At 47.1% G+C, this 14,745-nt stretch overlaps 1 protein-coding gene across 6 annotated transcripts in view; it reads right to left on the bottom strand.

The window, feature by feature from the left end:
* Positions 1–14,745, bottom strand: part of TRIM9 (tripartite motif containing 9) — a 76,599-nt gene that overhangs the window by 21,544 nt on the left and 40,310 nt on the right. For 4 of the 6 annotated variants that reach the window (XM_081860265.1, XM_081860264.1, XM_081860263.1 and 1 more), the window contains exons 4-6: positions 8,280–8,390; positions 6,310–6,463; positions 2,208–2,365 (exon numbers count right to left, since the gene is read on the bottom strand). In XM_081860265.1, coding sequence (XP_081716391.1) covers positions 2,208–2,365; positions 6,310–6,463; positions 8,280–8,390 — 423 coding nt within the window. The remainder of the gene's footprint in view (positions 1–2,207; positions 2,366–6,309; positions 6,464–8,279; positions 8,391–14,745) is intronic. The other 2 variants (XM_081860266.1, XM_081860262.1) reach the window with 1 other exon arrangement.

Genomic DNA, 14,745 nt, shown 5'->3' on the forward strand with positions numbered 1-14,745 from the left:
ACCTGACACCCTCCAGATGTTTTGTACCACTACTCCAAAAGTGGTTAAGGGGTGATATGATAGCCATGTTCAAATATATAAAAGGATGTCACATAGAGGAGGGAGAAAGGTTGTTTTCTGCTGCTCCAGAGAAGCGGACACGGAGCAATGGATCCAAACTACAAGAAAGAAGATTCCACCTAAACATTAGGAAGAACTTCCTGACAGTAAGAGCTGTTTGACAGTGGAATTTGCTGCCAAGGAGTGTGGTGGAGTCTCCTTCTTTGGAGGTCTTTAAGCAGAGGCTTGACAACCATATGTCAGGAGTGCTCTGATGGTGTTTCCTGCTTGGCAGGGGGTTGGACTCGATGGCCCTTGTGGTCTCTTCCAACTCTATGATTCTATGATTCTATGATTCTAAGTCCACGCTGGTTGGGGCCAGTCAGAGTTGTAGTCCAAAATATCGGTATGCGTCAGGTTGGCAAAGGAAGACTCTGGCTCAAATCTCAGTTGCGTCAAAGACAATCGCTGAATGTCCAAAAAATTAGGATCGTGGGAAGCCGCCTTGTGCTCACTGCTGTCTACACTGACTTGGCAGCAGCTCTCCAGGGATTCAGGAAGGGAGCCTTTTCCAGCCCAACTCTGAGATCTGGGGACTGATGCAGGTTGCTTCTGCATGCAGAGCAGGTGCTCTGCCACTGAACAATGATCCTACCTTAAATATATAGGGTAATACAGGAATCTGCCTTACACAGCCAGGCCACTGGACCATCTAGGCCAATATTGTCCACACTGGCTGGCAGCAGCTCTCCAGGGTTTCAGCCAGGGGCATCTCAGGGGCATCGGAAATTGAACCTTGGACCTTCTACAAGCAAATCAGATGTCCAACCACGCAGCTGAGGCTGCTCCCCAGTGAATATATTACATATATTTGTTTTTTTGTTTTATTGATTGCTGCTCCTAAAAAAAATTGATTGTTGAGTAACTGTCCCTGGAACTCACAGCTCCCCAGAGAAACAGGGAGGCTAGGAAGCAGTTGCCTTTTATTTCCAAGATGTTGGAGGCAGCTATTTTAAGCCAGCCCCCCTCCAAAAGGTATCTGTGCTGCCTTAGCTTTCCACCCATCCAAGTCTCACATCACAAATCTCTTCTCGATTGCCTACGCACACAAAGCGTCGGTGATTTCAACCCCTGCATTTCAGGGACTCGGACTAGACCCTTGGGGTCCCTTCCACCTCTACAGTTCTGTGATTCTAGGGTCCCAAAGCCACTTCCGCCCTTCAGATGAGGTGGGGTTGTGGGCTTCACGCCCCCCCCCCACGCGCGCGGTGGGTGGAGGCCAGCCCCCGTGCGATTGGGGGGATTCCCGGCCGCGTCACCCCCTGGTTGGCCAATCAGCCGGTTCAGGGGGCGTGGCTTGCCCTATAAAGGCAGAACATGGCCGGGGATCTCCCTCTTTGCCGCTCATCAGCTGTTCCAGTTTCCTACCCTCCCGCCCTATAAGGTTTTCATTCCTTGACCTTGCTATGGACCTTGGTTGGTCACCATTGAGGGGCCTGGTAGGAATTTCCCCACTTGGCAAATTGGCACCAGCCACTTGGTTTTCGCCTACCTCGTAGCAAATCGTCACAACTTCCTTGGTATTGGCGGTTAGGCATTGGTGTTGCTCTGTAGATGGAAGAGGGGAGGTAGCGCCATCACCTGCCCCCCATATTGAAGGGTAGTCCGGTAAAGGATTCCGGGGGGCGTGGCCCTGTCTGAAGCCTATGGAGGTGAGGGCCTAGGGCACGCCCCCTATTGGTGACCCCGGGGGAGTTCCTAGTTTATGTGCATCAGCAGGACTCCCCCTACTGGTGGTTAACCCTTCCCGGACTTCCAGCGAACGGGCTGGAGTCGGATATAGCCGGTTAGGACCAATGCCTAAGCCAATACCACTCATCACCTGTAACCAATAAAAGTTGTGGCCTTTTTTAGCCCATTAACCTTAATAATTGTGTCATGTGTCATTATTTCCACCTGGGAGGGGCAGGAACTCGCCACGCAATTCTATTTGAGTTTAATGGTCTTTTAACGAGGTTGAGTGGCCACCTGTCAGTTGAGATCCCTGCATCACACGGGGTTGGACTAGATGACCCCGGGATCCCTTCAAACTCTAAAACCCAGAGCCAGCACTGTTCTCCCTCCCACCCACCACCCACAATGTAAAAGCGCCTCTCCATAAAACGTACCCTGAACTGACCACCGTTCCCATCATCCAGCTCCAAAATGTATCCGTCCACTTGCACCGCGGAAAGTGGGGGCTGCTTCCACGACAAGGTGGCGCTGTTGTTCTGGGTGCAGCACTCTTCCAGCTGGAGGATTGGGGGGGCCGGCACTGGGGAGGAAGCTAAACAGAAATTAGTGTAACCCCGACTTCTACCGTCAGACAGGGTGGAAATCGGGGCCTCTGAGTTCTGCAAGAGTTTGTCGGCTTATTACCCATCGTTCACCCTAATACAGTGGTACCTCTGGTTGCGAACAGGATCCGTTCCGGAGCCCCGTTCACAACATGAGCAGAACACAACCCGTGTCTGCGCATGCCGCAATTCGCCGCTTCTGTTCAGGGAAGTTTTTAATATTTAACACTGTACTGTTTTTAACACTTGATTGGGAGCCACCCAGAGTGGCTGGGGAAACTCAGCCAGATGGGCGGGGTATAAATAAACTATTATTATTATTATTATTATTATTATTATTATTATTATTATTCTGCGCATGCGCGCGACGTCATTTGTGCGTCTGCGCATGCGAGTGGCGAAACCCAGAAGTAACTCTTTTATGTACTTCTGGGTCGCCGCGGGACGCAACCTGAAAAGATTTAACCTGAAGTAAACCTAACAAGAGGTATGACTGTATTATAATTATAATAATTATAATTTATACCCCACCCATCTGGCTGGGTTTCCCCAGCCACTCTGGGCAGCTCCCAACAGAATATTAAAAGCACGAAACATCAAACATTAAAAACTTTCCTCAACAGGGCTGCCTTCAGATGTCTTCTAAATGTCATATAGTTGTTTATTTCCTTGGCATCTGGTCACATTGAGGGGCATCTCACATTGAGGGAACCACCAGAAGGCCCTTGGAGCTGGACCTCAGTGTCCAGACTGGACGATGGGGATGGAGACGCTCCTTCAGGTATACTGGGTATACTGAGGTCCAACGCCGAGGGCCTTCCGATGGCTGCGAGAAGCCAAGTTACAGGGAACCAGGCAGAGGGCCTTCTCGGTGGTGGCGCCCGCCCTGTAGAATGCTCTCCCATCACATGTCAAAGAAATAAACAACTATCTGAAGGCAGCCCTGAAGTTTTTAATGACTGATGTTTTAATGTATTTTTAATCTTTCGTTGGAAGCCGCCCAGAGTGGCTGGGTAAACCCAGCCAGATGGGTGGGGTATAAATAATAATAATAATACAGTAATAATCATCATCATCATCATCATTATCTTTATTATTATTAGTAGTATTATTATTGTAAGAGGCTGTCCATGTTTATAATAACCCTTCAAGGAATATAAGTAGTGACGTTTCTGTACCTTGGCATTATACGTTCTGTTTTAATTTTTGTACTGGTGATAGTCCTGGGGGCCAGCTAAAACTTGCCCATTTTTCTTCTATTCTAAATTACTGAGTGTATAGAAACCAGTAAGCCATCTCATCTTCTTGTTCATTAGCCCCACTTTTGGGGAAAAAGCTATATAAATACTGTTATTACTGCAAACTGAGACCAAATTGCCAGTTCAGAACTTCCTTCGCATTAGCCTTGGGAACCGCAGTTCCCCACAAGCCTACAGTTCCCACCCAGGTGACAGGCACCCTGAGCGTCGCCCTACAACAAAGCCTGTTTCAAGAGAGGGGTCTGGATATCCTTTCCCCCTTGCGAGGCTTTGAAGTGCCACAATGGCACAGATGGGCACCTCGCAGCTGGCAGGTTGCCCAGGGGCATTGCCAGCAAACCTCTGCCTGTTGCTGTGTCTCTCTGCTGTGCTGCTCTGCCCCAGATGGGGCCTGTTGCGATGTGCCAATGCAGCTGAGCTGGCAAGGAGGAGAGGAACGGATGCGAAGGCAGCTGGGCATGTCGCGGGCAAGGAGGGCTGCATTGTGCCCAGTTGTGTGAATGCAGAAAGAACAGATCTTGGAATGAACGGCATACAGAGGAAGGAGGGAGGCAAACTCCATCGGATTTATTTCCCCTGTTTCCTAAAATGGCAATTGCGCAGCCATTGCTGCAGGCATGTAAACATGGGGATTTTCCATCCTGAGAAACCTAGATTGTCATTCTCTCTCTCTCTCTCTCTCTCTCTCTCTCTCTCTCACACACACACATAAATAATTTTAATTGAATTTTCTGTTTCACCATTTAAAATACTCATTTTACATCCTTAAGATATCAGTGACTTCCTTTCTTCTCTTTCCATGGTTCATTTTACACATCATAAATCCCTGTACATTTTACAAAACGTATACCATTCAATATTCTATTATTGCATCCATAAAAACTTGTGTACACTATTGAATTTATCATAACTGCACTGGCTCCCGGTGGAGTACAAGGTCAGGTTTTAAGGTGCTGGTTTTGACCTTTAAAGCCCTATGCAGCCTAGGGCCCACATACCTACGGGACCGCCTCTCCTGGTATGCCCCACGGAGGACCTTAAGGTCCACAAATGACAACATTTTGGAGGTTCCAGGTCACAAGGTGGTTAGATTGGTCTCAACTAGGGCCAGGGCCTTTTCAGTACTGGCCCCGACTTGGTGGAACGCTGTGTCCCAAGAGACCAGGGCCCTGTGGGACTTGACATCTCTCCGCAGGGCCTGCAAGATGGAGCTGTTCCGCCTGGCCTTTGGTTTGGACTCAGTCTGACCCTTATGTTTCCCTCCCCTTATGGTCTTGATCTATGGAGAAATGAGGCTGTATTTTAAATTGCATTTTAACCTGTATTTTAAATTGGTTCCCCCCCCCAATATGTTTTTACTGTAATTTTACCGGTGTTAGCTGCCCTGAGCCCGGCTCTGGCCAGGGAAGGCGGGATATAAATAAAAATTATTATTATTATTATTATTATTATTATTATTATTATTATTAATGCTGCCAGCATTTTCAGCTGCACACAATTATTTCCCATATATTCAATAAACGTTTACCAATCTACTCTAAATGTATGTTCTTCTTGTTCTCTTATTCTATATGTTACGTCTACAATTTGTGCATTTTCTGTCAACTTAAGTTGCCCTTCTTCTTTGGTTGGGACCTCGCTTGTTTTCCATTTTGGGGCTAACAAAACACAGGCTGCAGTAGCAGCATACATAAATAACCTTTTGACTCTAGTTTTTTTTTTTTTTTAGGAAAGTACTTTTAAACCTTTTTTTTCCAATTCATTATGGATCATTTCTCAATACTCTTTTCCCCTTTTACAAGTCCACTGGACTGTCATTTTCCTAGCCCAGAGGCTATGTCTGCAACTAAGGACATAAGAATGGCGCAATCAGTTGGTGCGCTCCACCTCTGTTGTGCTCCTGTTTTAGTAAGATGGTATTGTGAATCTCTAGGATTCTATCTAAGAAGAGCCTGTTAAGGTAAAGGTAAAGGGACCCCTGACCATTAGATTCAGTCGTGACCGACTCTGGGGTTGCGGCGCTCATCTCGCTTTATTAGCTGAGGGAGCAGGCGTACAGCTTCCAGGTCATGTGGCCAGCAGGACTAAGCCGCTTCTGGCGAACCAGAGCAGCGCACGGAAACGCCGTTTACCTTCCCGCCAGAGCGGTACCTATTTATCTACTTGCACTGTGTTGCTTTTGAACTGCTAGGTTGGCAGGAGCTGGGACCGAGAAATGGGAGCTCACCCCGTCGCGGGGATTCGAACTGCCGGACCTTCTGATCGGCAAGTCCTAGGCTCTGTGGTTTAACCCACAACGCCACCCACGCCCCTTAAGAAGAGCCTGTTAGATCAGGCCAATTGGAGACTGGAGACTCGGGTGCCAGGTAACATTCCTAAAGAAACAAGTTAACATTACTCGTCTTGGTCCATATGGAAATGTTATCTCCCCAGACTCACTAGCAAAGCTCAGCTTTTAAAACTGGTTTCTAGGGAACAGTGTTTCAAAAAAGACATTTAATTATTATGCAATTGTTAGTCACCCTGAGAACTTTGTTCGAGCATGGGAGATAACATGCCTAAAATAAATTTCTAACTTGCGGCTATTTTAAACCTGCTGTTCTTTCCTCCTCCTCGTATTTTCATGCCTGGCACTCCTTCCAAACAGACAGAGACAGGATTGCTCTGACATTTACCTTTCATTTGCATGAAGTCCAGCTGGTGGATGGTCTGAAGCAAAGGCCCGCTGTCCAGGTTAAGGTCAAAGTCTGTCGTCATCCTTGGGGAGAGGGTTCCTTTCCCCCACTGGTCCTCTGTCAGGTGGACTCTCCTTATCAGTGCATCAGAGATCTGGTGGCAAAGGAGACAGGTGAATCAGAGTGTGCGAGGCTTGGATAAATATAGGGATGGAGAAGTCTCCCAGGGGTGAGGAAGGTCACAAGCCTTGATAGCCAAAATGCAAATTCCATCCTTAGACACAGGATACCCTTTGACTGCCATACACTTGTGGGATGTGAAACACAAGAGCAGTCAAGTACAAATGTGAGAGTCATAAACCCAAGGCAGAGGCTTGTAAATACTGCAGGGTGCCCCCTGACATTCCTCTGGGCAATGATTACCTTATATGGTGACGGATGCAATAAAAGCCTTGACCGGATGAGGTAACAGGAGACTTTGGAAAACGGCCATGCGGCTGGGAGGACAAAGGATAATAAATAAAAGTTGCCGGAGGAGAGAGGTTGGACGGAGCTGCCCGGCCATTATGAGAATACTCTCTGCCTCATTGTGTCTTCTTTCTATGCTATGCTAAGCACCATCTATGACGGCAGGATTCCGTCATACAACATTCCTAGAGTGAACATCTTTACACATGGGGAGGAATGTTTGTCTATCGGTCTTCGGGTCTATCAAGCCCAATACTGTCTCTTTATACCAGCTGTGTTTTTCCCTAAGGACTCAGACAGAGACACTTTGCAGTGACTCTGCCTGAGATCCTTTTAACCGGAGATACCAGGAATTGAATTTAGGGGTCTTCTGCATGTGATGTGCTCAGTCCCTGTACTTCGCTCCGGCCATCCCTGATGGAATGAGAAGGACTGAGTCTTAAAAGGTTAAACAGATCAGCAGGTTTATCTTCTCAAGACGACTTGCAAACCTGCAGCCAATTCCTCCTCTTTCCACAAGCGCCTTGTCCTCCTAGGCCAAGTAGCCTTGAGTTGCTCAGAGGCATAGCTGTCAAGTGTCCCTTATTTGAAGGGACAGTCCCTTATTCCAGCGCCATGTCCTGCTGCTGTCCCTTATTGATGGATGCCCCTTAAATGCCCCTTAAATGATGTCCCTTAAATTTCAAAGGAAGCAGCTCCTCTCCCTCCCTCCCTCCCTCCCTGCTGGCCAGGGAGGAGGGAGGCTCCAACTGTGTTGCTTGGCTGTGTTGCTCACCCAATAAGAAGTCTAAGAACGACTGGGGGGGGTGGAGCTTGCACGCCTTGTGTGTGGCTAGTTAATGCAAGCTGAGGGGTTTTTTGAATGCTGGACGCCATTTTGTTGCACATGCTGCTGCAAACTTTGCAGTGCAAAGCCAGGCCGGGGAGCCATCTTAAGTTGAGGCTGCATAGGCCTTGTGCATGTGATTCAGATTCTATTCAGTTGAACCTCTGGTTACAAAGTTGGTTGGACAGTGTTCTCGCAGCTACCAGCATGAGTTTGACCAGACTGCAGGAGGAACCGGAGTGCCTGGAACAGGTGAGGCTGCAGGTCCCTTATTTTGGCTGCTGGTCCCTTATTTTCAAGACTGCTGGTCCCTTATTTTCAAATCTGTAAGTTGACAGCTATGCTCAGAGGACTGGTCATGAACACCACCACAATGTACAGTGGTCGCTCGGGTTGCAATTGTGATCCGAGTGGGATGCATGTTTGCAAGCAGCAGCGTTCACAACCTGCAGCGGCTGCATGTGCAACCCCTGAAACCCGGAAGTAACCCGTTCCAATACTTCCGGGTTTCAGCAGTCCGTAACCCGAAAAAAACGCAACCTGAAGCGTTTGTAACCCGAGGTATGACTGTATACATGAACTCAAGGAGGTCTGAATTAGGGCCTTTGCAGCAATAAGAGGAAATCCACACTTCTTTTAGGAGTATGAACGGGGGGGAAGAGAATCAAGCCGCAACCTGGAGGAATCCGCTGGGATCGTTCTCCTTGATGACCTCCAAGCAGTATTCCATGAGTCCCGTCGTCTGGCGTAGTTTCACTGTGCAGTGGGAGATCTGGTCCCGCACCACCTGCAACGAGACACACAAGACAGCAATGTTTCCAGAGCTAGGAGCCATGCTGTTCTATCTCTCTACCATTGTCCAGCCCAGACACTGAGGTCCAGCGCCGAGGGCCTACTGGGGGGTTCCCTCCCTGTGAGAAGCGAGGTTACAGGGAACCAGGCAGAGGGCCTTCTCAGTGGTGGCACCTGCCCTGTGGAACGCCCTCCCGTCAGATGTCAAAGAGATAAACAACTACCTGACATTTAGAAGACATAGGAAGGCAGCCCTGTTCAGGGAAGTTTTTAATGTGTGACATTTTAATGTATTTTTAATCTTTGTTGGAAGCCTCCCAGAGTGGCTGGGGAGACCCAGTCAGATGGGCGGGGTATAAATAAATTATTATTATTATTATTTTATGTATTCAGTGGTCTGTGTTGTCTGGACTAGGGATTCTGAGCCCTTGTGTTCTGATTTGATACTAATACTAATACTAATACTAATTATTATTATTATTATTATTATTATTATTATTATTATTATTATTTATTTATATCCCGCCCTCCCCAGCCGAAGCCGGGCTCAGGGCGGCTAACAACAATAAAATAATACAACATTCTAATACAGTCACAGAACATTTCAGGATTTGGGCCTCCGCCATTGGCCCTTAAACTCTGACTTGTGATTCGCAGCTTGGAAGTTTAGACAGCCAATCACGTTGAGAGTGGGAGTGGCCCAGGCCTCCAGAAATGTCTATAAGCAGTTGCTTTGCCCCTGTTGTCCAGTTCTGCAGTTCAATAAAGGTTCTTGCTGTTATCACTTTGTCTTGCCTCGTGGGAACCCACCTACACTTCAGCTTCTGAACACCAGCTGTTGAAAACAACAGGAGGGGAGTGTTGCTCTTGTGCTCAGGTCCTGATCCAGCATATGCTCTTCTTAAGTTCCTATACTGCAATACTGCACGCATCCAGTAGGAGGGGCTCGCACATTGTGTTGCTTCTTCGCGATTACATTTGACATTTGGGTTCATGCAAGTTTCTGCAAAGTTGCAGAAAAGGAGGACATGAAGTCCTTATCACACTGATTCCAAATATCAGTGCCAGATATCAGTCTTGCCAATGGTGGACTTGTGGAATCAGCAGCTATTGCCATTCCTGGCTTGGGAAGGTCTTGCCACAGTAATTCATGGGTCCTCTTTTTCCAGGACACGTCCTCTTTTTCAGGGGTAAAATTTGGGTTTCTTTTATTTGAATGTCCATCATAGGGTCCTCTCTTTTTTGCTCTTCAAGATACGGCAACCCGAGTTATATCAAGACTGGATTACTGCAGTGCCCTCTATGCGTGGCTTCCCTCGTGACTAATCCGGAAGCTGCAGTTGGTGCAGAATGCTGCAGCACAATTGCTGACGGGAACAAGACATACTCAGCATGGAACATCTGTGCTCAGAGATCGGCACTGCTTGCCAATCTGCTACTGGGCCAAGTTCAAACTGTTGCTATTATCTACAAAGCCCTTAATAACTCAGGGCCAATTTACCTACAAGATCTCCTTACCCAACATGTGCTCCATCAACCACTTCAGTAGATGGAATTGGCAGCACTACATCTGCCACATGTAGTATGTGGACTGGATGAATCCCAAGCCGGAATTAAGATTGCCGGAAGAAATATCAACAACCTCAGATATGCAGATGACACAACCTTGATGGCAGAAAGTGAGGAGGAATTAAAGAACCTTTTAATGAGGGTGAAAGAGGAGAGCGCAAAATATGGTCTGAAGCTCAACATAAAAAAAACCATGAAGATCATGGCCACTGGGAAGAAATGGAGGCAGTGAGAGATTTTACTTTCTTGGGCTCCGTGATCACTGCAGATGGTGATAGCAGTCATGAAATTAAAAGACGCTTGCTCCTTGGGAGAAAGGCGATGGCAAAGCTAGACAGCGTCTTAAAAAGCAGAGATATCACCTTGCCAACAAAGGTCCGTATAGTTAAAACTATGGATTTCCCAGTAGTGATGTATAGAAGTGAGAGCTGGACCACAAAGAAGGCTGATCGCAGAAGAATAGATGCTTTTGAATTATGGTGCTGGAGGAGACTCTTGAGAGTCCCATGGACTGCAAGAAGATCAAACCTCTCCATTCTAAAGGAAATCAGCCCTGAGTGCTCACTGGAAGGACAGGTCCTGAAGCTGAGGCTCCAAGACTTTGGCCACCTCATGAGAAGAGAAGACTCCCTGGAAAAGACCCTGATGCTGGGAAAGATGGAGGGCACAAGGAGAAGGGGACGACAGAGGACGAGATGGTGGGACAGTGTTCTTGAAGCTGCCAGCATGAGTTTGACCAAACTGCGGGAGGCAGTGGAAGACAGGAGTGCCTGGCGTGCTCTGGTCCAGGGGGCCACGAAGAGTCGGACATGACTAAATGACTAAACAACAACAACACATCTGCCACATAACACCCACTCCACATTTCTAAGAACTCAATTGTTTAATATAGCAGCGCCTATACATCGGAACCCCCTGCCTCTTGTACCAAGCAGGACCTTCACTGTATTCTTTTTGGTGCCTGCTAAAAATATTCTTGTTCAGGCTAAGCCTACCCCCTACCCAGATGCTTAGAAATGCTAATGTGAATTTTAATCTGTTGTAGTATCTCAACTTTTAGCATGTTGAAAAGGATTGCAAATGTTTCTTGGTTTTATTGCTTTATCTTTTTGTAAGCCGCTTTGTGGTTTGTTTTATTGGTTTATTTTTTACAAACAACCAGTTTATAAATCTTATGAAATAAATATAAATAAGATATACAGACACAGTTCTGAGTAGCATTCCCTTTTTAAAAAAACTGAAGTCAATGTGTTCCCAGTAATTTGCTCCCCTTTGCAAATGTTGATGTCGACTCTCAATGTTCAAATATTTGCCAGTTGCTTGGTGTCTACATTAATGGTATTCAATTTCAATGTTTGCTACCTGGTGGTAGGCAGTTGTCTTCCAGTGGTATTTGGGTGCTTAATTTATTACAGGGCATGCAATGGCATTCAGCATAAGCAGTGGCGTAGCATGGGGGTGCAGGGGGGGCCCGGCCGCACTGGCCGCACCATCTGGGGGTTAGGGTTAGGGGGCGCAAATCCATGGGTTAGGGGGTGCAAATTACTTGCCTTGCCCCGGGTGCTGACAACCCACGCTACGCCACTGAGCATAAGGCAGCTTCCTCTGTTCCTATAAAATCTCCAGCCTCAGGACAAGTAAGCAAAGCATTGAAAGAGCCTTCCCTTTCATCACGTCGGCCTCCGGTAATGCTCTTTGCGGAGATGAGCCCAGCCCTGGAGAGCGAGATTGCAAATATGGGATTTGCGGGGGAAACCATCTTTTATCTCCTTATCTTCTTTACAGCTTAAGTCGAGGTTCCTGCTCTTCCCAGATAATGAAATCTCTCGCCTCTCCACTCAAAGTTGACGCTTTCAGAATATTATTGAAGGAGCCACCATCTGCTCTGCACATAAACTCCGTGTGTATAAATCACAGGGTGATGCATGGTCTGTCTCAGGTATGGCAAGGAAGGAGTTTCAGGGGCTCCAGAAATTCAATAATGGCTCATAATCTTAGCTTCACAGAAGGAGGTTCAACACAGTCCCAGAGGGGCCTTAACTGGTGTCGGGGGACAGAGCTGTAGCCTCTGAGGTTAGGGCTTGACCTGGGCCAGGGGTGACTCCTGACCTATGACCTTTTTATAACCTCAACAGCAAGCCCAGTTGATGGCCAACGTGTCTGTACAATAATACATTACAGACAAAATCTGAAAGGACTTGATATGCATTGCCTCTGATTCAACGCACTACCAGCTGCCTCTAATTCTCTTGAATAAGGCCCACTCCACACTATATATTTAACGGGGGCTCATACCACTTTAAACAGCGGTTCCTCCCCCCCCCCCCGAGAAGCCTGGGAACTATAGTTTGCTATTCCACTCAGAGAGCTGCAATTCTCAGAGTTTCCTGGGGAAAGTGATTGGTTATTAAACCACTTTGGGAACTATAGCTCTGTGAGGGCGGAGGTATGGTGAGTGTCTGAATCTACTTGTGCAAATACTGTATTTGCAGTATCAGAAATCTCTCATCCCTATCAACAAACCTTTGAACCAAAGAATCATAAAGTTGGAAGGTACTGCAAGAGCCTGCGATAAAGAATCTCAGCTAAAGCATCCATGACTGATGGCCATCCGAAAGCAAAGGTGAAGAAGAAGGGTTTGGATTTGATATCCCGCTTTATCACTACCCGAAGGAGTCTCAAAGCGGCTAACATTCTCCTTTCCCTTCCTCCCCCACAACAAACACTCTGTGAGGTGAGTGGGGCTGAGAGACTTCAGAGAAGTAAGGGAGCTGGGCATGTTTAGCCTGGAGAAGAGGAGGTTAAGGGGTGATATGATAGCCATGTTCAAATATATAAAAGGATGTCACATAGAGGAGGGAGAAAGGTTGTTTTCTGCTGCTCCAGAGAAGCGGACACGGAGCAATGGTTCCAAACTACAAGAAAGAAGATTCCACCTAAACATTAGGAAGAACTTCCTGACAGTAAGAGCTGTTTGACAGTGGAATTTGCTGCCAAGGAGTGTGGTGGAGTCTCCTTCTTTGGAGGTCTTTAAGCAGAGGCTTGACAACCATATGTCAGGAGTGCTCTGATGGTGTTTCCTGCTTGGCAGGGGGTTGGACTCGATGGCCCTTGTGGTCTCTTCCAACTCTATGATTCTATGATTCTATGATTCTATGAAGTGTGACTAGCCCAAGGTCACCCAGCAGCTGCATGTGGAGGAGCGGGGAAGCGAACCCGGTTCCCCAGATTACGAGACTACCGCTCTTAACCACTACACTGCACTGGCTGGTAAAGGACCCCTGAGAGCCAGTGTGGTGTAGTGGTTAAGAGCGGTAGTCTTGTAATCTGGGGAACCGGGTTCGCTTCCCCGCTCCTCCACATGCAGCTGCTGGGTGACCTTGGGCCAGTCACACTTCCTTGAAGTCTCTCAGCCCCACTCACCTCACAGAGTGTTTGTTGTGGGGGAGGAAGGGAAAGGAGATTGTTAGCCGCTTTGAGACTCCTTAAAGGGAGTGAAAGGCGGGATATCAAATCCAAACTCTTCTTCTTCTTCTTCTTCTTCTTCTTCTTCCCTGACCATTAAGTCCAGTCGCAGACGACTCTGGGGTTGCGGCACTCATCTTGCTTTACAGACCGAGGGAGCCAGTGTTTGTCTGTAGACAGTTTTTCCGGGTCATGTGGCCAGCATAACTAAGCCGCTTCTGGTGCAACAGAACACTGAAACCAGAGCAGCGCACGGAAACGCCATTTACCTTCCCACCACAGTGGTACCTATTTATCTACTTGCACTTTTTGGTGTGCTTTCGAACTGCTAGGTTGGCAGGAGCAGGGACCGAGCAACGGGAGCTCACCCCATTGCGGGGATTCAAACCGCCGACCTTCTGATCGGCAAGCCCAAGAGGCTCAGTGGTTTAGACCACAGCGCCACCTGTATCCCTGACACCCATCCAACCTCTGGTTAAAAGCTTTCAAGGAAGGAGAGTCCACCACCTCCCAAGGGAGACCTTTCCACTGCTGAGCAGCTCTTACCATCAGAAAGCTATTCCTGATGATTAGTCGGAATCTCCTTTCTTGTAACTTAAATCCATTGGTTTGGGACCTACCCTCCAGAGCAGGAGAAAACAAGCTTGCTCCCTCCTCCATGTGGCAGCCCTTAAGATACCTGAAGATGGCTCTCATATCTCCTCTCAGTCTCCTCTTTTTCAGGCTATATTATTTATAATATAAAAGCTTTAATGTAAAATTTCAAACTGTGTTGTATTTGTATACAGCAAATAGAAGTTTAGTGTAATTAGGTATATTTTAATTTAGTTAATTAAGTAATAGGTTTGTGTTAGAAAATGAATATGGATGTTGAATTTGATGTTTGTAATTTTTCTTTTTTCAGTTTTGGAAATAAATGATGATGATGATGATGATGATGATGATAGAATAATAAAAAAAGATATTTGAAGATGGCTCACATATCTCCTCTCAGTCTCCTCTTTTTCAGGCTAAACATACCCAACTCCCTCAAACATTCCTTCTAAGGCTTGGTTCAGACCCTTTATCATCTCGGTTGTTATTTTTGCACACATTCTAGTTTGTCAACTTCCTTAAATCCTAGTGCCCAGATCTGGACACAGTACTCCAGGTGTGGCCTGACCAAGGCAGAATCGAGCAGGAATATTACGTCCCTTGATCTGGACGCTACAAAGCCTTGGCCCTGCAAAGAGTTAAAAACTGGCCCGGGTATGCTGTGCATTATTTAAAACCCAGCCTCTGAGCCACAGCAAAGACAAATGCTGCACTCTAAATAA

Source organism: Podarcis erhardii (genome assembly GCF_964252035.2).
Source record: "Podarcis erhardii genome assembly, chromosome: 1".
NCBI lineage: Eukaryota > Metazoa > Chordata > Lepidosauria > Squamata > Lacertidae > Podarcis > Podarcis erhardii.